The sequence below is a fragment of the Aquila chrysaetos genome, chromosome 4 (assembly GCF_900496995.4).
Source record: "Aquila chrysaetos chrysaetos chromosome 4, bAquChr1.4, whole genome shotgun sequence".
Taxonomy (NCBI): domain Eukaryota; kingdom Metazoa; phylum Chordata; class Aves; order Accipitriformes; family Accipitridae; genus Aquila; species Aquila chrysaetos.
Window position 1 is genome coordinate 36,858,278 of NC_044007.1, and position 25,717 is coordinate 36,883,994.

Here is a 25,717-nt window from a genome sequence, read left to right on the forward strand (position 1 = left end):
TATAACGCTTCTTGTTAATTCCGAGCCCTCTTCCTAATGTATTTTTTAATTCATTCTCCTTAATACCTTGTTACCAATAGGTTAATGATCCTGCTATGAGGGGAGGCAATCTTTTTCCAAACCAGCTGCCTGGAATGGATATGATAAAGCAGGACGGAGATGCAACACGGGTAAGAAATGGCATACACAGGCATACAAAGGCAAGGGAACTGTGAATGTGCTGTGGTCTAGAACGGATATGGTATCTTTTTACTTACAAAGTTAAAAGTACCCAGGGTAATAGTAATTAAGTTTTTTGCAATTAATTTTTTTAATTCCGCTTTTGGTGACACCTATATTAAGTTCCTTGTTTAGATCCCACTGGCATTACTGAAGCGAGTAATACCGAATACGTTTACATTAACAGAATACATTACGTTATTGAATTAACAAAGTCACGTTCAGCAGACTTATGTACAGTTGTATTTGCTTTTTACAGAGCAATTACACGACTATTTGCTGATGATGGGAAAGACTTAAACCGTCGATTTATATTTGCACTGCTGCACGCTTAACCCATTTCACGTTTCGTCCTGCCTAAGTGTTTTTCCGCTTCTCAATTGCATTATACTCGGGGCAAAAATCTCATGAATTATTTAATTTATTACTTTCTGTACAGCGCCGCTTCTGAGAAGAGCGGTAGGACCGAACTAATTTTCAGCCACATTTCCAGCTGACAGGGTAATTAGCGTTTGCTCGGGTCAAACCCGGTTTGTATTCCAGACGGCAAGGGTACCGAAGGAGAGGCAGTCGCGGAGCTGGCGGGCGCGCGGCCAAGTCAGCGAGGTGTTTTTTGGGGCGCCCCTCCTCAGCGGAAGGCGGGCTTTTTTTTTTTTTTTTTTTTTCTTTACGGAGACATCGACGACGGGCCCGGGGCGTCGGGACCTGCTGCGCCCCGGCGCGAGGCCGCGGGTGTTCGCCGGCGGCGGCGGGCCGAGCGGCGCGGGGGAAGCGCCACCTAGCGGCCGCCGCTGGCCCCGCCCGCCGCTCTCGCCTCCGCCCGCGCCGCGCCGCGCCGCGCCTCCGCCGGCGGGCCCGCTCGAGAGGGCGGGGCGGGGTGGGCAGGCGCGGAAGACCCTCTGTCCCGAGCGCCTGGCCGCGGTCGGGCCAGGCGGGTCTGCCCCGGTGCGCGGGCGGGAGTCGTGGGAGAGCCGGCGAGAGGGCCGGCCCCTGCGCCGCCGTCGTTGCTGCCCGGCTTCTGCTTCTCCTTGCGCGCGGTGCTGAAGTCGGAAAGGAGGAGTTAAATACACGGGTGGTTTTCCTCCTATGCCGAATCCAATAGCAAAACTTAAAATTTTCCACTGCTAGAGAAAAGAAGTTTGGATAATAGGGGAAACTAAGAAAATTTGACTGTAAACGGCTCAAGATTAATGAAAACGAAGAGTGTGGAAGTACGGAGGAAGACGTAACCCTACCTGCATTTCATTGTATCCCTCTGGGGGGTTTTTTTGCACACATGTGTGTTTAAAACTTCCTGCGGGCCACTTCTTTTCACACCTTTGTGGTTTGTATGAAAAGACAAGCGTCTGTCTCCGGGAGCGGAGGGTCTGTGCGTTGAGGGAGGCTTTTCTGCAGCCATCTCATGGTCGCTTTGACCATTAATAAAAAGATGCAATATGTTCTGCTTTAGAGAAGGAGGAGAGAGTGGATGTGACAGAAGAGGTCCAGAGACGTACGAGAGAGGGTGGAGACAAATCAGGGAAGAGGGTGCAGGTGGAAGGAAACGAGTGGCGGGACTTTGGACAGGGAGTCTGAGGGGTTTAAAATTGAAATAATGGGGTCGGTGCCACAACAGTGAGACAGACAGTGGCTGTGCATGGAGAGCAGTTCTGTCTCACCTGCAGAAAAGCAACTTCTTAAACCTCCTGGATTATTTTGTAAGGGTACAACGGCCTGCACTCTGATTTTACTTTTGTTCTCCTAATGTAGCTCTGACTGTCAAGGAAAATGTAGATGGTTTATATGCACTATAAATACCTTTTACTGAACTTTGAACTGTAATAGAGGTGAAGTAGCTACTATTTTCATGTGTCTGTGCTATAAACTACTCCTATGTAACTTCCTGTTTTAAAGCACAAGCTGTGTAACTAGAAAGCTGAGGAGAAGATAAACGTGCTTCATCCCTTGGCAGCTGTGGCTTTAACGTGTGAAAGCTGAGAAACTCATCTGACAAATGAGAAACTGAGAAACTCATCTGACAAACTTGAGGGTTTCTTCAATGTTTCATAAAATCGATCTCAACAGCTGTATCATGTAAAGGGATTGGTTCTGTTCAGAGTCGAGTAACCAGGAAGTAACATGCTATTGCTGAAATCTGTACAGCTATGGATGTCAGATCTCTACTACATTTACTGTTTTAATTTGTTTGCTTAATACTGTTTCACTTTAACATGTTAAGGATAAAAGTTCTACAGCTTAGGACTTGCAAGGATGATACTAATGTCTAACAGAGAAGTTGTTTTTAAAGTAACTAGAGGACAGAGAATTTTCTGTCTCGATTTCAAGGCACAAAGTACCTTTCACTTGTAGAGCTGAAGACAGTTGCAACTGGAACAGTTTAATACATTTTTTTGCCATTATTGGAACAAATTTGTATTACCTAATTTCATATGGCAGAAGAAAATTTTGAACCTGCTCCTATTTAAAAGTAAATGTCTGAAGAATACTGTTTGTAGCTGAGGGGTGTCCAGTTTAACTTAGTACACTGTAGCTTGACTCTTACAGTCAATGATCTTTGGGGTGTTCAGATTACTTCTCTACTCTGAAGTTGCGTATATCAGCCATGGAAGTTATTCTGAGCAATTTTTCCCCCATTCACTATCAGCCTGGAAATAATACTTTGACATATTTCTTTAAAGTCCTGTTTACTTTGTTTAAATCTAAATAAAAAGGAGTGGAGGAATGTTTTTCTAGAGGTACACTTGTGCCTTCTTTGTCTTACTCCCTCCTTTATGTATTTTATCACCCTGTGACTCAAATCTTTGTTAAATTCTTAAAAAAAAACCTTTTGCAGTGCATGAATTTTTTTCAAGTCACTGGTATAGTGGAAGCATTTATTTAGCGTCTCTGCAGAGATACTGTTCGCTAAATGTCCACTCTAAAAATAAGGACATCTTTGGATTTTCCGTTCTGTTCCCACTTTATGATCAGAAAGCGCTAACGGGGTCGCTGAACTGCCCTGCCTTCTGATGTCAGGGAGAAGAGCCAAAGTTTCGCTTGTCCATATTAGTCAGGATTTGAGGGATGTGAGTGTGGTGTCTCTGTGCTGTGATGAAGCGAGGAGGAGCAGGAGCAGGACTTGCCGTGTTGGCCTCTGGACTGTGCTTGTGGCTGGTCACCCCCGAGGAGCTCCAGCTGGGCTGGGAATAAATAGCAGGTGTACAAAGCAGGACCTTGCTTCCCTGAATCGTGGGATGGTTCCTGACGCTGACTTTAATTGACAATAGAGGTACATTTCTAGGCCTTGTGCGATTGCAGAGGAAGGCGTGGTAAAGTGCAAAGCATGGTGTAGACAGCTTCCAGAAGGCAGCCCAGCGGCATGCACATGGACCGGCGAGAAAGCTGCCTACAGCCAGCGCCGTCCCTGAGTAAACGGGGCCTTCCTTGTGCACGACAGGAGGCTGCGAGAAAAGAGCCGCTCCGCTGCCGGAGCCACGGGATACGAGTGGGAAGCAGCCCCAGGGGAGGAGAAAAATGGGTTTTGCCTGGATCGGCTCTCTGACCTGACTGACCACAGCGCCCCATGGGAGAAGGAGTTTGCAGGAGGAGGAAGGCAGAGAGGCACAGATTGCAGTCACTGGAAGGGACAGTCTTAAAGCAACTGTGAAAACCACATCCTGAGGGTTTTTTTAAATAAGAAAGTACAAAATAATCAACTCGGCCAAAACCAGCTTGTACGCTGTTTGTGTAAAGACACTGCAAGGGTAGTAAGTATGAAGTAAAGAACATCTCTAGGGATCAGTAGCTGAAGCTTTTTTTACTTCTCCATTCCCTTTTTTTATTATAATTCCTGGAGGGGAAAGTGAACCAAGGCAGTTGTTTCCTTCGAGGGTGATGCAGCAGTAACACAGAGAGATTTTGCACATACTCCAGGAATGGGTCTTCTCTTAAACCATATTGCTGTGCCTTTAGCTGGAGTCTACAAGAGGTAGATGATCCCAAGTTGTTATAATATCCCTGATAATTGGAATGAATTAAGGACCTAAGAATGCAGTGAAATTAAACCCCCACTGATATCACTGGAATTAAATCTCAGGTAAATTGTATCAGTGTACACAAAGAATAGTCTAGCTTTATAAATTCCAATTAAATTTCAGGTTTAAAGTAACACACCAATGTATGGTTGGCAGTGGATGCTGCCGTCCATCATCCAGCTCTCATTGGCCTACCCGTCTTCACTATCGCAGAAGGAAGAATTCATTTCTTTTTCTCCAATTTCTCTTTTTTTGCAGAAATATTGCTGACCCTGAGAGTGGTTCGGTTGCTCCTTTCTTCAGCTGACTGGGCTTGCGGCCCCACATCCTTACTGGTTTGAAGAGCTGCGTCTGTTTGTTGTGACCCAGCTGAGCTGCCAGCGCCGGCTGCCTGCTGCCGACAGGACTCAGCCCTGCCTTCCCGAGGGGAGCCGGGCAGTCGTTGCCGAAGAGCAGCCTCTTCTTTGACAGTCTGAAGCTAGCGTACAGACAGTTGCTCAGTCTGTTCACTGCATTCACCTTAGTGCAACTTAGATCTCTCCTGCGAAGTAAATGTTGACAGGCAGTTTTCATAAACCATGTCAGATTGAATGTATTTAAATGTATGTATTTAAGGAAAAACAACCATGCTCTTGTTCTGTTTCTGTTTAGTTCTAGACCTTGGGGTTTTTTTTGCTTTGTTTTCCCTGGCTTACTCAGTCTGGTGCAAAGGATTCAGTTCCATCTGAAAACTGGTGTTTTAGACTAAGGCCTGCATTTTGGGGCGGAGAGGAGGCGTGGAGGAGGGTGTAGAAGCAACGTCTGGTACATATAGAGACCTCCAACGAGCGCTTTCCACTGACAACAAGTCAGAGAAGATGAACCGATGCAGAAAACTATACAGACCAATTTTGAATGGGGTTAAAGTTGTAAAACAGATGACAATTACCCTGTGAGAGGGCTGTTTATAAAGGGCGTTTCGGTTGGGTTTTGTGGTAATGTTTATAATGCAAGTCATGAATCCAAAAATACAAGCTGGTTACATTCTTATTTAATTAAATTCCTAACAATCAGCAAATCCTGATTTTTTTTACCTGGCTCTCCTGACCTCTGTCATCTTCCTCTTCTTTCTAATAGAATAAAAAAAACAGGTTACCCCTTTATTTCCCTAGGTGTGTTTCCAGCAATCTGGACGGCCAGTTACTGGATGCTGAACAGCAAAGTTCCATGGTAATGCATGTACTGGTTATGGTAGTGACAGAATTGGTGCATAATATCAAAGAGCTCCAGATACTTGCTTTAAAGCATGATAATTTCTGGTTCCCATCCCCTTAGCTGGGAAAATAACAATTCCTGTAATAACTATAGCAGATATCACTACAGACTTCACCACTATCGTGTGTTTCTGATTATTTTAAAGCAGTGTGGACTACGAGGACGTTTTGTAAGGTACCTAAAATCCAGTTTATATGTAAACAAGCAATAATTTAAGTTGAAAACTTAAGTGTTTTACTTGTATAATTTTTGTGAGATATACATGTTGTGAAGTTGATTCCAAATGAGGTACTTCAGTATTAAATTAGATAACTTCTTAGCCGTGTGTGTCTCCTGGAAAAGTGTTTTGTAAAGGATCACAATGCCTTGATTAGACCTAATTTGTAGGCTTGAGACTTCTCATTTTCTAAACCTTGTGATTCTGCTCATAATGTCATTTAACTAAACTATATTATATGCAGCCACTGTAGGAACCAATTCTTGATTTTTGTATGTTTATATCCTTTCGTAACAAATCTTAGAAAAACTAACTGTTACTAAGCAGGCCACTGTTAGGGGGTGGTTTTTTTTCTTGCCCACTGTGGTTGGAATAATCTTTTACTAAACTGACATCAATTTCTGAGGACTTGAAATATTAAGAAATTGATGGTTTTGACCTCTGTTTTCTTTCCACTGACCCCTAATCCACAAACTTTCTAACCTGAACGCAAATTTTTTGATGTCATGTAAAATGCAATGCATTTTATAGTATCTCATCAGCCATGCCTTTTGGGAGTGGAACGTTTATTCTGCTGCCATTTAATTTGTTCTGGTTTTCAGGTGGGAGTTCAAATAAAATAGCCGCTATTCTATATTAAGGCTGAGGAAAATATGATAAAGGTGGTTTGAAATGGGCTGTTTCTGTAGAAGGCTTTTGATGAAAGCCCAGGAAATGTACAGTTGTGTTTGTCCCTAAGGAGGGCAGTGCCACTGTTCTGGAGAAGCAACATTTTTCAGCTGTCACCATTCTGTTAATGAACTCAGAGTATTTAGTCAGCTGAGCCATCCTCACTTGCTGATGGGAAACCAAAATAACTGTCAGCCCTGAGCTCCACAGCCTCGTTACTACAACAGTTGCGTTAAACTTGCATTATATATCTGACAAAAAAATATTTATGTAAGAAATTTATTAATTTGAAGGAATTAACTTCATGCACCACAAAGTGTAAATGAGTTTTAAAATTTCGGTTCTTAACAGTAACCTCTGCAGATAGATTATTCTTTTTCACAGTGGACAAAATAGTTTAAATTTGTCCCATTTCATGACAGACCTGCAAACCCTTATCATCTGTAGTGATTATGATACTTCATCATCCATTGCCATTTTGAAAGAAAGGAGATTGTACCTATCACTTTGGCTCCGTTTGGGTTCATCGTGACTTTAGTCGTCTTTTAACTAATGAAAGAGAAAAGTGAGTGAAGGAATCTTCTGATCATATTGATCACTATAGAAACAAAAAAGCCAAATCAATTCCCTTCATTATCAGTATTTTTCATCCTGTATACAGTAAATTTGTCGGAGAAAGTACTTGGATTTTGTTAAAAGAACAATTAATCAGTGTTCTACTTACATTATTAAATGTGAAAGGCGCATAGTGTGAAAAATAAGCATATATACACGGTCGTACGACCTGTTTAAGTGTTCATGTAATGTGGTAAGTTTAAAAAGTGAAGTGAGCTGTTTTGCTACAATGAATTAATTTGTACTCGATCTTTAAACTATTGTCCCACACCGGTATCCCTTTGGGCCTGTATTAATTAAAAGCAATGTTTTTGCAGTTTATACAATACATTTTTTAATCTTTGTTTAAAAGTGGAATTCATATGGGCTTAACAGATGAAATGGGTGGCACAGCTCCACTTGCAGAACCCAAAGATACACAATCAGTTTTGAAATGCAACTTAAGCCATTAATTGTTGGTGTGAATTTAAAAGTTTTCTAGTATTTGTATGGTAGTATGCTGCCTAAGAGCAAAAGCATTCTCTGCACAAAAGAAAATTTACTGTAGTGGCTTTGATTTTAATTAGAATTTTCTCCCTGGTGTTTCTTTGTAGACTAAAACAAAATCTTTTAAGTTTCTTACTACAGGTAAAAGCTATGTGCAAGAACCTCAAAATGCTAAAATCTAGCATAATGCCTTAGATCTGTTTTTAAGTCTTGTATATTCCTACATAGCTGTCTGATGTATTATATTTGTATAGTGAATTGTGTACAATTTTGGAATAAGTGCATCATCACTTAATCTTTATGTTGTTCAATAGAGATGATGGACACATTTCTTCAAACATTTACTGTCATTTAATTTTTTCCCTTTATGTCATTTGTGGGTTTTATTTGTACAGTTCATCATGAAGTTGCATCTGAGATGTGTGTATATGAAAAGATTATACAAGGGTAAAATTAAGCAATATATAAACTATGGTTCTTCAGGAGAAAGCTTACAGTGTTTCAGGTTGTGATTTATTTTCAAAACGGAGTTGACTCTGAACATCACTTTGTTCACCTGCATTGATGTTTGTATTTCTAGTGTGAGCAGTTTATGCAAAGGTAGATATATTCAGAGAAATTTTAAATACATTTATGCAAGTTAATATTGCTTTGCTGATGCTATTTGCTTATTTGATGTTAAATAATGCTATTGTAAATAAAGAATTCTGTTGTTATTGCATCATTTAATAAATTTTAATGCCTTCGGGTTTTACATGGCTTTAGAGATTTCAACGTGTTTCTGTTGTGTCTTCATTTATTCATAGAAGGGTGTAAGATGTAGTACTAAAGCACTAGAGGGTAGGTGAATTGGCAGATTTTAAAAAGACAGCAGGCTTTCCGCGTTGAAGGCTTTTATATATTCCAACTAGTTACTCTCAAATCCTTTTACCTTTATAGCGCTATATTAATTGAAAATGTTTATCACATAGCTTAATGTGAAAACCATTCATTATGAGAATCATACTTTTTTATATCACAGCACGAAATGGGCATTTTCTTGATGGTTTCAGCAGAGGCAGACCTCGAATAGCCTGAAGTGAGACTGAGTAGAGTTAAGGGCTGGTTCTCCTTGCTGTGCCAAATAGTTAATTTAAGATAGTTGGCAATGTTTGACTGGTCAATGAAAAATAAATAAATAAATAAAGGCAGCTACAAGAATGCTTCTTTATCAGAATGATCTGCTGCTCTGTCTGGGAGCTTAATGAAGGAAAAAAGCTTTATATTTTTTTATATTAAAAATTTTAGAAGCTAAAATTATTCTAAAGACCTCCAGGTACTGTTATCCTTTCACCATTCCTACTAAAACAACAAGGCTTCCCCTGCAGTCGTCCTGACTTGGCTTCAGCAAAACGCTGGTGATCCTTGGATATGAGGAAAATACTGCCATGTTAAGGAAAGCAAGGAAGGAGGATGTTTCTTCCCAATGTGAGGTCGGAAACAAGTAGAGAAAACATCTGCATAGTAAGAGGAAAAATGTTTCCTATTCAAACTTTGCCTTTAGGCATGATTATCCCCTTTTAATTTATTAATATAAAAAATAAATGGAAATTCTTGACAACAGTTTTGGCTAAAACTCCTGGCATCAGTCTAAATATGGTGAGCTAACAATGACCTCTGATGTAACTGACTTTACAAAAGAGAAGTGCTGCCTTTTACTTTCTGGGTCAGGCTTCGTTGACAGAGACCAGTGCATGTGACATACAGACAAGTTCTTCTAACCTGACGTCATGACAAAAGAGACAAAAAGTGACACTGCCTTTTGAAGGTCCTTCTCATGGTAAACCATATGCTGAGTCTTGCAGACCAGACTTTTCACAGGGATGGAACAGGGATGCCTGGAGGCTTTGAATTATTCCCCAGCTTCTTGCTTGCTGCTGATCCTGGTTCTCCACGTGTTGTACCCGCTAAGGGAGGAGGGCCACGTGTCGTCCTGTGCTTGGGCTCAGGCTATGGCAAGGGAAGAGAGCAGCCGGGGGTATCTGCCCTCTGCCTCGGCCTCTTGGGCTCCGTGGTGTGGAAGTAGAGGCACTAAGTACAGCCTGAGCGGGCCTCTTGGATGAACTCTCACCCTGTCTCCTGAAACAATAATCATGGTGAAACCTTCATGAGGAATTAGTTCTCGCACTGAAGAAAGCAAAATTAGTTCTTGCACTGAACCCAGAGCAGCCTTGAGCGGTTTTGTGGCCTTGTGCTTGTAACAGGTACACACGACTTGGGTCCTCTTACCTGCCTGTGGCACAGCGTCTCCGGTGTACACCGTGTACCGGCTCTGCAGGGGCAGAGTTCACATCAGCAGAGGCTGTCACTCTGCTGCTCCCTGTCCTCTCCTATAGCCATAGCAATAAACTGCTTCTGCTCTGACCTGAGCCAAATTGCAATTCGGGTTATTTCTGTGACAGCATGTGGTGCCATGACTGGGATTCACGCGTCCTGCTTCACTGGCGGGGAGCATGGGCTGCTCCCTGCTGAACCCCCAGCGCTGCTTGGAAAGGTACAGGGCCTTTCGAAATCCCTGCTGGGGCTTCAGCCAAGGGTCATCTGTAGCGTCCGCTGGCGTGCGGGGGCTGCTGAATCCCAGCTTTTAAAACAGGTCAGTCCAGAGTTCCACTAAGAGTTCCCACTCTTTACCTGGCTAAAAGAGGAAAGAATGATTGCAAATTGATGAAGTCCTTAGGAGAGGTGGGTCAGGAAAGGTCCGTGTTGGAGTTACCGTGTGAATGAACCTGTATGAACAGTGGTCCTTCAGAGCTGGGCATTGAGGTCTGCACCACTTAGGGACAGACTCTTGGGACATCTCTCAGCTGCAAAAGAAATTACCCCAGGAGTTAAAGACTCAGGTGGTGTGACAGACCCCATTAACCCTTCTCTGTCTTTGGTTCTAGTCTGAGCGTCCTTTGGTACTGCTGCTAACGACCCTGACCTCAGCCAGCATGGTGGGCTTACGCCAGATATTGTGACCAGGAAGGACCCTTCGTGTGTCTTGTCTCCTTACCTTCAGCCTCTGGTTCGGGATACTTACCTTGGGGGTGAAAAAACACAGTTGATTGCATTGAAGGGATTAAGTTTTAAGGAGTGTCTTGGAGTCCAGAGGACCTAAGGTACCCCAATTTCAGTGGGATGTATTTTTTGATTGGCATGAGGAGTCCACCAGAAGAGAAACAGAATCCCACACCAGAATTTTGAGAGACTCTCAGGAAAAAAAAAAAAAAAAAAAAAAAGAAAGATCAAGTAGAACATCTTAAAGGACAGTTAGAAAAACACTTGACTGTGGCTGAAACAGAGCATGGCTTACTTTCTGCCTGAAAGGGTAAAATCTGGCAAGCATACACTGGATTATGACCGGAACATGGAGTGCCCGAGGGACGAGTGTATGAGTGCTTGTGTTTGGTGCATCCAGCTGCACCAGCCAGCAAGTAAGGGACCCATGAAGCGGGTACAAGGGCTGGGATGTGGGCAGGGGTACCAGGCAGATAGAAGGGCTGTGCCCATACTCAGGGCATCCATGAATGTGTGTGTGCTTGTGAACCTAGAAAGGGGTGTGTGTGCTTTCACCAGTGAACATACACCTCCACCAGCCAGAGAGGAGGAGGAGGAGACTTGGCTGGCTGCATTTATGTCCCTCGTGGGTACCACGTGTGGGTGCTGTTGAGGGCAGCACCTTGTCCATGGCAGTCTGTGTGATCGGACGTGTCAGTGTCCTCTTTGCATGTGTCCTGTGTCTGTGTGTCTCTGGGATTTGTGCTCAGCTTCACTACTGGACAAACCTGCAAAGACGAAAGCAGCAGCCACATCCCCCAGCCTGGGCAGGGACCCTGGGTCCCCGGGTGCTGGGCTGGGCTCCAGCAGCCAGGCAGGAGGGTCCTGGACAGGGGCTGCTGGAGGAAGCGGCCACTTCTAACATCCCTTAACAGTTCTGTAGCTAGCAGGGCCTGGTTGAGTTGTGAGTATTCCCAAGATTAAATGTATATAATCCTTCTGTGATGGGAGACCAATCCTTTGCTAATGTGCCCATAGTGTTAAGTTTGTAAGCAAACTTCTAGAGCATTATGGGGGCACCCAAACAGGACCAATGCTAGTAAATCCTCGGGTTAATTGGAACAAATGGATTGGAAAAGAGGTGTTTGTAGAACATTAGAAGAGCAGTAAGAGTTGTAAATGGCTGAAGCTAAAGGCCTAGTGATCCAAATTTGTAGTGTGTGGATGAAAAGAGAGGTTTACCAGAGTATGTACAAAACCTCCTCCTGTAAGTAACAGGTCACTTCCAACTATCAAATGAATAAACAGTGCTGGCTATAAAGCAGGAGGGAAACTGAGAGAATCAGGCTATGGCTGAACTCTACAGTTTGAACTTTCAAAGTTGTGAAGAATTGGGTAGAAAGGGAAATGCACAGCTGCAGAGGAATAGTCTCAACTTCCAGAGATTTAAACCTGATAAAGGTGAGTAGTAGAACCCAGTGGTACAGAGGAAATTGGTGAATTATGAGGGAACAATCGTCTAACTCTGCAAATAATCTACCCAGTGGAAATGTAAATCTCATGGCTGCTGTCATTAGACAAATGCATACCATCCCGCTTGTGCACAAGGGGTGGCTGGGCAGGACAACCCAGGGTCAGCCAGTATGATTGTCAGTGGCACAAGAGGTCCAAGGATGCTCAGATAAATCCCTCATCCAATGGGATATATGTTTTTTTTTACTTTCTCCTCCCCTGAGGAGCTGGGACCCTTCTGGGGATCATTAAAAGACTCTGGCTTTAAGAACAACAACAGTTTGGGCACAGGGGACAGGCCAGGTGACAGCTTCAATGCCATCCAACACCATCTTCCCCCCCACCTCCCCTGAAGTTGGGCACCAAAAGCAGCAGCACTCAGCAGCGAAGGGGGCTCCACACAGGGGAAGGGGCTGAAATAACATTCAGACCCTCCTTCCACCGGAGAGCCAGAGGTCAGGCTCATTCACCGGGGCAGCAGGAACTTTACTTTAAATGTTTCAGTTCATAGTGAATACGCTCTAAGTAAGTGAACTACTCAACCACCCCTGACTGAGATATTTAAGGATGAAGAAGGTGGGGGTCAATCAACTGACACTGAGACACCCCCCAGCCCCATAACAGCTGCTGGGGAGGCAGAGTTGCTCCGGCTCCTGCAATGTGCCCAGGGATTTCTCCCTAGGAGATGTTCCTGAGAAGGTAGTGTGGGAGATGTGGGGAGACTCTCCTGTTGCTCAAAAAATGTCTCTCCCACCCTGGTTTCGGGCTATAGTTCACTTCATCGCTTCACACTACAACTACTCAGGAGGCTGGAAGGACCCATGGTGAACCTGGCTGGAGTAATTTACTCAGGTCCCTGAAAAATGCAGGCAAAGTGGCTTTGAGAGACAACAAGAACAGATACTCCTGCCTTTGCTTGTGTGCCCACTCAGTGGCCCACCCCAGCCGAGGGGGGAGGATTGCATCTATACAACAGGATTGGTTTGCTCCAAATTTTTCTTGCGCACGTATTTTTCAGTTACTTGTCTATTCCCAATGTATTTGGAATGGGATGACAGCAATGGATTGCTTTAGTGAAGTCACTCAGCTAGTGACCAAATCATTAAAATGCTGCTGTATTTAAAGATACAACTAGTACCAGTAAAGTTGAAGCACTTCAATACATGATTTCCCTTTTTTAATAGTCCACATCAGCAGAGGCTGTCAGTCTGCTGCTCCCTGTCCTCTCCTATAGCCATAGCAATAAACTGCTTCTGCTCTGACCTGATCTAAATTGCAATTCAGGTTATTTCCATGACAGCATCTGGTGCCGTGACTGGGATTCCCACCTCCATGCTGCAGCTGGCTGTCAGTGTAAGTGCTAGGGCACAGGTAGCCCACAGGTGGGAAGCTGGGCATCAGGGTCTGCTGCGCACTGTGGTCTTTGGAGGATCAGAGGGCTGCTTGTAGGTGTAACCTGGGTGTTTGGGAATGTGTAGGAGGCAGAGCGCTTTAAGTCTGGAGTAAGGAAGGTGTAGAGTGGGAGTAAGAGTGATGATGAAGAGCTTGTGTCCAAACTGAGAGGAGGATGGGAGGCCTTGGGATGCAATTTTTTTTGAATCAAGAAATCTGGATCAATCCAAGGAGATGACATCTGCCTTAGGCCACTTAGGCGACTGAATGTTATGCAAGCAGCCTGCAGGGATGTCCCTCGGTGCTTGTCTTTAACATGCATTCCCACGTCACTGTGGAGGAGGAGTACCTTCTAAAATCCTTCAGCGGGGGAGGGAGGCTGATAGACTGCTGTGATTACTTTGTAACAAGCCATAAAATCATAACAAAGTCCCAAAGGAAAACCCGAGCAGCACTTCAGTAGCCAAAAAGCCAAATGCTGCAGGCACAGGTACGTTGCTGGTCAGGGCTCCCTGCTCTGAGGGGGGGGGGGGGGTGGGGGGTGGGGGGGGTGGGGGCGTGAAGACAGGAGGCTGCCGAGAGCCCGGTGCTCTGGGTGGGGGGCTCTGGCCCGGGGGACATCTGTAAGGTGCCACTGAGCGAGGTGCTAAATACCAGCAGCCCTGGGAGCCACTCCTGGTCCGGCAGCCCGGGGCTGTGAGGGAGTCCCCAGGGCTCATTTTAAGGCTTCTCTTTTTGTAGCCATTTCAGCGTGAATTCTCCCTCCTCGCGATGCCCCCCCAGCTGCTGGCAGCAGGGCTGCTCCGCACTAAAGGGGCGCCTGGCCGAGCCGAGTGTGTGCGGGCTGGAGATTCCCCTTCAAAGTGAATTGGTGTTTCTGTTTGCTCCTCTTTTTCACAGGCTGAAGAGGCGAGCTGTTTCCCTGGCCAGGCTGAAAACGCACGTCGGGACCAGCACCTCAAAACTGGTTTTATTTTTACGGAGCTGCTCCCCTGCCACGGCGAGCAAAACCAACCCCCGGCTTGTTTTGGCGATCGAATTCCCAGTCGTTCCCAAGGAAAGGCCGGAGCATCCCGTCCGCCGGAGGGTCGCCGGCCGCCCTCCTGCCCGGCAGCCCCCGGGGATGGCTGCAGGGGCAGCCCCGGAGAGCCGGGGGCCGCAGGGACGGGCTGGCCGCGGGGCTGGCTTGCCTGCTGGAGGTGGCTCTGCACGGCTGCACTTCTGCTCCCCCAGCCCATCTCTGCCTGAGGACGAGACTTTTTAAATGCAATAAATGCCCTTAACCTCTTAGGGGTGAAAGCCTCTGGAGGTTATCATCTGCAACACAGTGACAACGGTGCCTCACGCCCTTTTCTTCTCCTGGGCTCTGTGTCATCAGGCTTCTAGAAAAAGGAAAATCTTTATTTCTGGGCATGTCTACAATTTAACTAATGATCAGAATGTAAAAATTTCACGTTGTGTTCGTTTGTTTCATTTCTCCTGAATCTCCAATGCGAGCATCTCTCCTCCACAAGCCCCTTTTCTCTTCCTGTGCTGTGATACCTGGACATCGGGTAGCCAAAGGATTCCAGATTGTCTGGCAACTCTTAATTTCTAAGGGCAACTCAAACTTTTCCGTGCAAATTAGAGCTCAAAGGCTTATTCCTGTAAATCTGATTAACTCTGCTACTACTTTTATGCTACTGATGCTGCATCAATAAAGCCATGTTAAACTGCTTGCTTGAAACTGTTTCCTGAAGCAATACACCATCAATTCTGTCTTCAAATAACAGAGGTTTGGAACAACATAGAAAAAGTAAAAAAAGACTGATAACAACAAAAATCAGGCTGTTTAAGCTAAGGGAGTATCTCAAGCAAGTTTCAGAAGGCTGCATTCCTACCTTCTCCCTAAGCCTCTTGTGCATATTGGTCACCCCTGGTGGATTCAGTACTTTTGTCTTGCAAAAGGAGGTTAGGATGGAGAATGAGGTTGTAGGTAGGATAATTAGCCCAATACATTTAATGCAAAGTACATAAATGCTCAAACTCAAGTCTGGGGACAAAGCTGCCCTGGGCTGACTACAGCAGGTGTCTTGGGAGCTGGGAGAGCCTGGATCAGTTCTGGGTCTCCCTCCATAGTGCTGTGTGCTTGTGTTTGCTGTCTTATTGTATATGTCCTGAGTGAAAAAAATAAGGGGAAGTTCCAAATCGAAGGGTTTTGTAGGGAGGAAATGCAGTGCCTGAGGTCCTATGCTCTGAACACCCTCATTCCCCCAGGCAGCCGGTGATTCCTTCCCAAACTCTCTATTTCAGAGCACTTCACTCAGGCCAGATAAGAAATAAGCACTGGAAGAATGGCTTCACCTCTGGTCAAGTGCAGTCAGTGACTGTGTCTGGAGCCACTGTCTCTCTGTCTGAGGCTGCTTCAAGTGATTCCTGATACATCCCTTCTTTGGGATGAAGGCAGTGTTTTACAGAAGATCACATGGAGCTATGTTAATTAATTTTTATAGCACACCATAACCACTCAAATGGCATCTAAATCTCCGGGATTCAGACCTGGCTGTGTTTGTTCCCCACTTGAGCTGTGCCTGTGTCCAGTTTGGCTGGTGCTGTGCCGTGCTGTGCCCCAGGAAGCCCTATGCTGCCTTGCTCTGAGAAGGACCCATGGGTGCAAGTCCTCAAGCTCTCTGCAATGTAGCACAGCCTACCCTGTCCCTTCCCTCCACGCCTGCATGTGCCGTGTCACCCAGGCTGGATGCTGGCAGGGAATGAGTTACCCAAGGGGGGGGGGGGGGGGGGGGGGGCTCTGCAGTAAACTGTCCTGCACGGGGTTTTGTCCTGGACTAAAGGTCTTTCCATCTCCCTGCACCCGCAGGGATGACATCCTCCAATGGCAAGGCGTGCACCTGGGCGCCTGGCATCCTGCAGCCACTTCCAGGTCCCCTTTTTATAGCAATCGCAGCACGTAGCCACCTGGGAGGAAGGGGGGATTAGAAGAAGGAGAAACCCCACAAAACCCAGGATGAAACCCTGCAGAAGGGGATGGCCCAGCACCTCTGCAAGGGGCGAGGGATAGATGTCTTCCCCCGGTCCCATTCTGGGCAGGTCCTGGTCACGGAGCCTCGGAAATCCCAGCAGGAGCCCAGTGTCCTGCCAGGCACCCAACAGGCAGCCCCAAGCTAAAGCAAAACCACCTCAGCGATGCCCGTGAAACCCACAGTGGCTGAGAGCGTGCTGCTGCGTGTTGAGGTCACCGGGGTCTGAGAGGTGTTTTTTGACTTTCTGTATCCCAAACCCACACCTGCAACCCCCGAGACACTGTGCGGGGGCCGTGGGTCCTGCTGGAGAGCATGGAGGCCCGCAGGCAGGGCGCTCACCTAGTGCAGTAGGTGCTCACCCGTGGGGAGCATCTCTCCCGCACCCCGGCCTCCTGGTCGGGGGAGAAGCGGAGCCCACCGGGCTGCGGCCGGGCCCATCGGTCGGGGCTTGGAGAGGCGGAGGGCAGAGCCGGCGGCAGGGGAGGTGGGTCCGGGAGGCGGGGCGGGTGTGGGGGTCCCCGGCCGCCCCCTCCGACACCGCCGGCCTGGACGGGGAGAGGGGCGGCCCGGCCGCTCCGGGAGTAGCCGCGGCTCCGCCCCGGGGTAGGGGCTGCTCCGACCGGGGGGCAGCCCCCCCCGCCCGCCCCCGGGGCTGCGCGACCCCCGGGGCGGGCCGCCCCCCGCCTGCCCTCCCTCCCCTCCCCGGGCCCATATAGCCGCGGGGGGCCGGCGGCGGCCGGCCCGCTCGCCCCGACGGCGCCGGCGGGCTGCGAGCGGCGGCCCCCGCGCCTCCATCCCGCCCCCGCCCCGCAGCGGGACCCCGCGCCGGCAGCACCCGGGTGTCTGCCCCTCCGCTTCCCGGCACCTCCCTCCCTCCCTCCGTCCCTTCTCGGCCCGGCATGGCTCTGTCCCTGGCCGGCGAGCCGGTCCCCGGAGACGGCGGAGACGCGCTCGGGATGAGCCCCGCCAGCCTCGCTCCCTACTACCCCGCGTTCCTCCCCCCCGCCCCGTACTTCGAGGCGGCCCCCGACCTCTTCCAGCCCGTGAAGTCCCTGGGCGGGCTGGTCCCCGCCTCCCCGTCTCTGCCCCCCTTCAGCTTCAGCAGGGTCCCCGCTTTCCTGAGCCAGCCGCCCCCCCCCGCCCGCCGAGCCCTTCCCCGGCCTCCCCCTGCCCCTCTGCTTCAAGCCGCCGGCCCCCTTGCCCCCGCGGGAGGGCTCGTCCGGCGGGGCGGGGGCCCCGGGCTCGCCCCCGCGGTCCTTCCCGAGCCCCCCGCGCTGGGCTGCCCGCAGCCCGGGGGCCGGCGGGCCGGCGGGGCAGAGCTACAGGTACCACTTCACCGAGGAGGAGCTCAACGCGGTGCTGTACGGGGCGCTCCGGAGCAGCCAGCTGGCCGGGAGCCTCCACGCCATCTCGGGGCTCCGGGTGTCCCCCGCCAGCCCGGGTAAGGGGGTCTCCGGCGTGTGCGCAAGGGGCGGCCGGCGGCGGCAGGAGGGGCAGCGGGCGGAAGGTCGCTTCTTGCGGCCGGGTGTGCGGTGGCCTTTGGGCACGGTCCCCAGAGGGGTGCAGGCGGTCCCGCGGCAGCCAGGCTCACGGGCTACGGCCCGGGGCACGTCGGGCTTCCTCTCCCCGCGGTTTGCTTGCGTTACGAGCCCGCACCGGGCAAGAGCCGGGGGGGGGGGGGGGGCGGGATTCGGGCTGCGGCCGGGGGCGGCGGGACCCGCTGCCTCCGGCCGGCGCCGGGCTGAAGAAGGGGTCCCTCTTGTGCAGGTGCTGCGGACTCCTCCTCCGCTCCGCCGCTCGACAGGGACTCGCTGCAGCTGCCCGAAGGTAGGGGCCCGGCGCTGCCCGCCCCCCGCGCCGCGCCCGGCCGCCGCCGCCGAGCCGCGCTCAGCCCGCCCTGTCCCCCGCAGGGCTCTCGGTGCTGCGGGTGGCGTACGGGGACGTGTCCCAGCTCGGAGTCTTCTGCACGGACCCCATCCCCAAAGGAGTCCGCTTCGGCCCTTTCCAAGGCAAAGTGGTCAACACCAGCGAGATCAAGACTTACGACGACAACTCGCTGATGTGGGAGGTAGCGGAGGCGCCGCCGGGCTCCCCCTGCACCCCCTGGACGGGGCCGGGGCGAGGGTTTCATTTCGGCCGCCCCTGTCCCCTGGCCTGCAAGGGGGGCTTGGCCCAGGGTGGGTGGTGGGACTGGTGCGAGCGGGACGTGTGCGGGCAGGGTCGGGCCAACGCGATCGGTTCTCCCTGCTCTCCAGATCTTTGAATACGGCCGCCTGAGCCACTTCATAGACGGGAAGGGAGCCTCTGGCAACTGGATGTCCCTGGTGAACTGCGCCCGCTTCCCCGAGGAGCAAAACCTGACGGCTATCCAGTGCCAGGGGCAAATCTTCTACGAGAGCTGCAAGGAAATCTTGCCGAAGCAGGAGCTGCTGGTGTGGTACGGCGATTGCTACGTGCAGTTCCTGGGCATCCCCATCAGCCTGAAGGGCATGCCGGAGGGCAAGAGACCCCCGCAGCACCCCGAAGGTGAGCCTGCCGGCGACCCCTCGAAGGGCACTGCCCCTTATTCCCGCGGACCCCTGTCTGGCCGGGAGTAGATTCGCGTTGAGGGAGGGAGAGGAGCTCGGGCGTCACCTTTTCCCGGCCGTGTTCTACTTTGAAAGCTTCCCAGTCCCTGCGGTGAGCCGGTGCCGGGGTAAAACATCTGGCAGTGCTGGGCTGAGCTTGCCTCGGCTCCGCAGAGCCGTGGTTCGAGGGGGGGGTGTCCCGTTTTGGGAGGAAAGGGGCTTGGGGGGGGGCGTTTCTGTTTTGGTTCTGTTTTCTCTTACGATTGCACGTACCTGACTTCATGACATTTTTCATGCAGTTAACACTCTCGGTAAATGGGGCAGGCTGAAGTCGTTCCGATCCGATAATGCTGATACTGCTTGCAGAGGAAATGCCAAATGCAATTACTCTGTTCTGCTTATAATGCACAGAAAGTATGCCGTCCTTATAAGCAAAACTTCTATATGGAGAAAACAGATTTGTGCCAATGCAGGGAAAGCTGGAGCGGGTGTGGGATGGGAACGGCTGGGTGCAGCAGTAAGGGAGAGAAGCAAATTGGCATGGAAATTTGGCGTGGACATTTTTGTAGCTGTTGTCTTAAGGTGCCTCGTTCAGACAGTTGGTAAATCGTTCATTTCATTTTAAGGCTTGAGCCAAAGTTACTTTTATTAAAGGCAGAAAAGGATGTGTAAGCGTTGAAAAATTTCCTGTGTTGTTCCTAAGTTCAGCGGTTAAGAACAGTTTGAAATACAAAAGAAAACCAAATAAACGTGTCTCTGTTCGATAGTATTTTGGAAACGGTAGAAAAGACGTGCAAGTTTATGTTTCTTTTGGGGATGGGAGGTAAAATGTACAGGCAATATTGATAAGAAATACCTGGCAATGTTTCCGTGCGGGGAGACGCTTTAATGTGGGACTCTGCGCTGGTTTTTCACGTATTCGCTCGCTGTTTATGGAGATACACGGATGAAATCCTGTCTTTGCTGAAGTCAGTAGCTAAAACCAATGATTTGATCAGGCTGTGGACTCTAGTTTGTTCCCCTCCGTTAGAAAGGCAAGCGGTGCGAACGCTTAAGAGATCCGGCGTGTATTTGGTTAATGATATCGCCAGAATCCATTTACCTACCATTTTGACCCTCCCGGAGACTTAAAATTCCCAACGGGGTACCAGCTCTGACAAGGCAGCAGATTTGAGATTAGCCCCTTTTGCCGTGGTGTAACGGGGAGGTGGCACTTTCCCTTCTGCTGTACAGAAGCCGGGGAGAGCTTTAAGTGTGAGCACTGCGGCAAGGTTTTTGCCTACAAGTACTACCGGGACAAGCACCTCAAGTACACTCGCTGCGTGGACCAGGGGAACCGCAAATTTCCTTGTCACCTTTGTAACCGATCCTTTGAAAAAAGAGACAGGCTGAGGATCCATATTCTCCACGTTCACGAAAAGCATAGACCTCACAAGGTGAGCCTGCTCCCGGGTCTCTCTGCAGTTAGCAGCTTTTCAGGGCGGGCGGGGGGCACTAATTAAGGAGTCTTTTTTGGCCGAGGTAAGATGATGTTCCCCCTCCTCCAGTTCCCTGGCAGTTGCCTGGTGGGACGGCTCTGCCCGCACAGGGAGAGTTTGGAAATCTAATGGATTTGTACTGGGAAAATAAACCCTACAGTCTCGTTGAGAGTTTGAAAAGAAACAGTATTTCTCCTGGGCTTTTTGGATGTTTGCGTGTGGGTTTTGCTACTTTTCTTACACAGTGTGGGGCTAACTTGTGTTTGAAGATGCTCTACTTGTCCAGGATCAGGAGAGGTGATGTCTCACGTCCCTCACTCCCCCCCTTCAGGCTGAGAACCGACAGACATCCGTGTCTGTTGGACAAAACAGGAGTTTAAAGTTCTACATTCAAGGTGGAGCAGATTTTCAATTGATGGAAGCAAATCTTTGCTGGGATACTTTCCTCATCTCCACCAAACACCTCTCTGTAGCATCAGTTTTCTTTAGGAGTGCTGAGAGTGGAAAATCAGACTTGTTCTGAAGGCTTGGGAAGGGCAAGTTCCAGTGCTTGAAATGGCACAGTTAAATCAGTCCTGAAAATCCTCCAAATCACTATTTGATAAATAAATCATCCTGCAATAATGTGAATTTTTCAGGAAAAGCTTTTATTACTAAATCGGCAATATTACAATGTCAGAATTTCGCATTGATTTAGTAACAGATGAAAAACATTCTATTAAATATGAGGTATTAAATACCATGTAATTCTTCCCCTCTTTCGTTCCTTTCCTTTCCTTTCCTAGAGCATTTATTTTGGAATGCATATGAAAGAAATACTTTAGAACAGCAGGAAGATAAACTTGTTCTGTATATATTGCATTTATATGAGAACAGATCAACTCAAAAAGCAAAGATGCAAAGTGCGTCAGTAAAAAAGATCAGTCATAGCTTAGTTTATTTTGAACTTATGAAAGATAATTTATTTCGAATTATTGTAGGGGGAAATGTATCTTTTGTGCAAAATTAAAAATAGCCACTGGAGCTTGATTTACATTTTGAAGAAAAGTGATGATCTTACAGAAATTTTCAGATTTTGATTACTGAAAGTCAATGTTTTATGTTCATGTTCTGAAGAGGAACGCTTTTTAATGAAACAATTCTAATGACACACAAAAAAAGCTTTGAAATTTTGCATGATTGTCCTTTTTTAAAAAAAAATCTGTTCTTAAATCCAGATTAAAATTCTGACTGTATTTCAAATTGTTACTGCTTAAATTACTACTGTGTTTGTACATACATAAATAAGTACATATATGTATATAAAATAAGTACATACATAAATATATGTAGGAAAATACAGTCACACATCATCCACATACCTCATTTTTCTTTCTAGCTATGCTGTTGTGAGCTTCCTTTTAACTTTATCCCTTTTTTTTTCCCCAGTGCTCTGTATGTGGGAAGAGCTTTTCTCAGTCCTCTAGCCTGAACAAACACATGAGGGTTCACTCCGGGGAGCGCCCCTACAAATGTGTCTACTGCAACAAGGTAAGGCAAAGCCCTGTCCTGCTGTCTGTCCTCTGCTGTGCTCAGCATCACACTGCACCTGGGAGGGGTGGCTCTTTCCATGCTCTGTTTTCAATTTTTCTGTTTCTTTTCTGCTTTCTTTCAATAAAATGCCTTCTATTTAAGTTGATAACCAGATGAGCAAGTATATATTCTGGACACAGTTGTGAGCTGAAGTGACAGGGCTGGCTGAGACTGAAGAAACAGGGTCTGGTCTCCATCGGATGTGGAATTTGTGTTTTGGCCCAGCCCAGGGAGCTGCTGCAAGGATAAGGTCTAGGAAAGCTTGAGAGCATTTCAAATACGATCCAAGGCACATAGCTAGATCAAATATTCCCCTTTTCCATCAGATAGGTAGTTTTTGATATTACTGACACTGCTTCTGGAGTACAGTGAACAGATTTGGCCCATAAGCTGAACCTCCACAATGTGACTTTGTGACTGCTTACCTTGAAGTAACAGGGCCATTGATGTGCAACTGGGCATGGAGGCTTCATTTGAAAAAGAACACGAATAGAGCCGTACAGCACTGATCAAAAATGTGCTCAGCTGTTACTACCCTTCACAGCAGGGATGATTCTGGTGAGCTCTCCCTGCGAAAGCAGTGACAGCTGTCCCAGCAGAGAGAGGGTGGATGTACAGGCTGCCGCTGGATGAATATCGGTAGGGTTCCAGGTGCTATGGGGTGTCTGTGCAATGCAGAAGCACTGTCAGCATGTAGTAAGGTGCTCCTGTTTTTGGAGAGAGAGAAGTTTTGTTTATGACTGGCTGGACTAACACAGAGCTGAAATGTCCTGTAGTAAAGAACCTTAGAAGAAGCTCCTTTTGGCTGTTATATTTTTTTCTCTCCCAGGCATCCTGAACACTTGTAGGCAGAGTTTAGGATGAAATGTCATCCTTTAAATCTTCTGATCACAGGAAGAGATGTCAGAGCTTCATGGGTTGCTGTGTGAACAGATCTCTAGGATATGTGGGACCCTTGCCCAGCCCCCAGCCATTCTGGTAGGACTGTTGCAGACTGGATCAGATTAAAACATTAGTCCTCAGGCTGCAGGATGCAGCTATCCTGGGACACAGCAATCGTTTCTGTGGCTGGGAAACCAGGGGCTATTTTTTTAAAGCATCCTCACCTGCTCTTCCTATGCAGTCATGATTCCTCTTTGCCTCTTCTACCTCTAACTATGGCTGTGTTCCAGGGCACCTTTGCTTTCCCTGCCCCTTTGCTCACTATCTGGGTGACATCCTGAGATTAAAGGAAAAGTGTTGGGCCAAGATCACCATTCAGGCCTTCAAACACACTTTGGCCCTCTTGATATACACCTTCAGGGACTTTCCTATAGGAATCTCAGATCCGGTTGTGCTCTAAGGTTCCTAGTGAAAGGGTATCTGAGATGTATTGCTCTTTGCTGTGAAAACTTACTTGTGATGGTTCAGCAACGTAATGGTACTAAAGAGGATTTATTTTGTGGGGTCTGCAAATAGTGAAGGGCTTGAAAGTGTCTCTCTTGGGAAAAGAAAAAATGGGGAAAACGTGGGCAGCTTTGCAACATTCCTGCTCAAGTCTTTGTGAGAGGGTTTTCTCCCCAAATGGAGGAGGAGTCTTTACAAGGGGGACAGAGTGTCATTGTGCATACTTTGCTATTCGAGTGTGTGTGTGTGAGGAAACAGACTGGAAGGTCTGACTGAAGGAAGAGCAGAGTATGATGGAGAGGGGAAAATGAAATTCCAAAAGACGGATGCTGGATTGCATGGATGAAGTCTGGCAGCTGAATCCCAAGCCAGTGTATGTGAACATGAAAGCGTTTAACTTTGAAAATGAAAACTGAAAGGAAAACCTACATTATGTTTCCCAAACACAAAGGAGCTGCAAAGCTAATTAGGACAGTATCGACTTCTTATCCTTTGACATGTAGAAGGTATTTACTGGTGTCTTGGGTCAGAAATCTTTCTCTGAGCTTCATCTAACTCCATGGACTTGGCCACATCTGTATAACAATAGCTGTTGGTTTCTGGTTCCTCATTACTGGGAGTTTTTGTTTTTTCTCCAATTACCTGAGGATGTGAGCTATTTGAGGACTTGTTTTCAGGGTACGGTGCTTCTGACAGGTTAGCTGAACCTGGGGATTATATATGTGAAAACAGATTACTTTCAACTCCTCCCCCCTTTCCTATCGCTGCCCTTTCAGGCATTCACGGCATCCAGCATCCTGCGCACTCACATCCGCCAGCACTCAGGGGAGAAGCCCTTCAAGTGCAAGCACTGCGGCAAAGCCTTCGCCTCGCACGCAGCCCACGACAGCCACGTGCGGCGCACGCACAGCAAGGAGAAGGGCTGCACTTGCTCGGTGTGCGGCCAACACTTCCCGGAGCAGGAGGATTACCACTTCCACATGAAGATTCATGCCGCTCATTAGTCAAGAGCCCTGCGGACGTGTCCCGGACTAGCTCATGTGTGTATCAGTCTATGTGCGTGTGTTTTTGCATGGTTGTGCGCATGCCGCAAGAGGTGATTTTTACCCTCACAGTGACTCTTTGGGTATGTCCAGTCTCTGGACCCTGGGCATATTTCTGAGTGCAGGGGACAGGAGTTTCTTGCCTGGGTACCCTGATACCACACTGGGTTGAAGTTGAACATGTGCTACCCCACCTTTCCCTTCCTCTCCTCCCGTACCCTAATTTTCATGAAAGGGAAAAACACAGGCAGGAGGGAATTTCACCCCCCCCCCCGAACCTTTTGTACACAAATATCACCATGAGGAGTGTTTCTGCATCTCTAATGCACCGCGTCTATGGACTGCCTCATGCGGTTGGTAGCAAAGCTTGTGTGAGGGTTGTTTTTATCAAGTGCATTTCCCAAAGCTGATTTAACCTGTTTGTTTTGTTTGGACGCATGACCAAGTGTGGGGTCTACTTCCCCTTAATGTGCAAGTCTTTCAATGATGCTCTATTTAAATGTGAACAGCCTCAGATACACTGACTGCTGGACCAACATAGGGGTATTTAAATCCCTTCGTTTAGCTGCTGGGACACAGGGAGCTCCAGGGCAGTGAGACCAACTCTTCCAGAGGATGCTGGATGCTGGTTAGCCCAGGGGGAGAGGAGCAGGGTGTGATGAGATAGCTGCAGGCCTGTCAGCTGCAGGTCTGTCCTGCCAGGTAGCAGAGATAGTGGAGGTTGGCTTTGCCATCTCACAGTTTAGAGGACCAAATGTGAAGATATTCCCAAGCACCAGTGAGCTCTCAGGTGGGTCACGAGCAGTCAAATGGCCTTGAGCAGTCAAGTAGCCTTGTAGAGGCATCGTCTCGTGGGCTCGGCACAGGCCAGGAGCGGGCACGATCCCACCAGTGGGCTCTTCTGTCTGGATTTCCCTGAACTTGCCTCTTGTCCTGGCCAGGTGGGCCTTTGTGATGAGTCCTGACATGAAGGTTGGGCCCCTCTGTTTCCTCCTGGTTCCACGTAGGATGGCTGCTGCAGCGGCACTCCCTTCCCCTGTCCTAAATTTAAGATTTAAAGTGTAGGATAGGTGATATCAGGACTTCTCAGACCCCAGAACTCTCTGCACATGAAATTCCCTCCCCAGCCTGCAGAAATGCCTTCGCCTCCATGGGAGGACTAGAAGGTGTCACCCTCCATTTCTCACTGACCAAGCAAGTACAGGAGTGATTTGTGCAGGTTTTCTTTTGAGCAAAAGGGAAGTCTTTGATCATAA

At 48.2% G+C, this 25,717-nt stretch overlaps 2 protein-coding genes across 2 annotated transcripts in view; both read left to right on the top strand.

The window, feature by feature from the left end:
- NCOA2 (nuclear receptor coactivator 2) overlaps positions 1-8,247 on the top strand; it is a 199,352-nt gene extending 191,105 nt beyond the window's left edge. The window contains 2 exon segments of the mRNA XM_030011116.2: positions 81-170; positions 4,491-8,247. Of these exon segments, the coding sequence (XP_029866976.1) occupies positions 81-170; positions 4,491-4,502 (102 nt within the window). The 3' untranslated portion in view covers positions 4,503-8,247.
- Positions 8,248-17,314: 9,067 nt separating this feature from the next.
- Positions 17,315-24,422, top strand: PRDM14 (PR/SET domain 14). Its single transcript, XM_041123194.1, is given in 8 exon segments — positions 17,315-17,545; positions 17,547-17,856; positions 18,183-18,242; positions 18,326-18,483; positions 18,671-18,941; positions 20,216-20,418; positions 21,889-21,990; positions 24,195-24,422. Coding segments are annotated over 8 exon segments (1,563 nt in total).
- Positions 24,423-25,717: the final 1,295 nt, after the last annotated feature.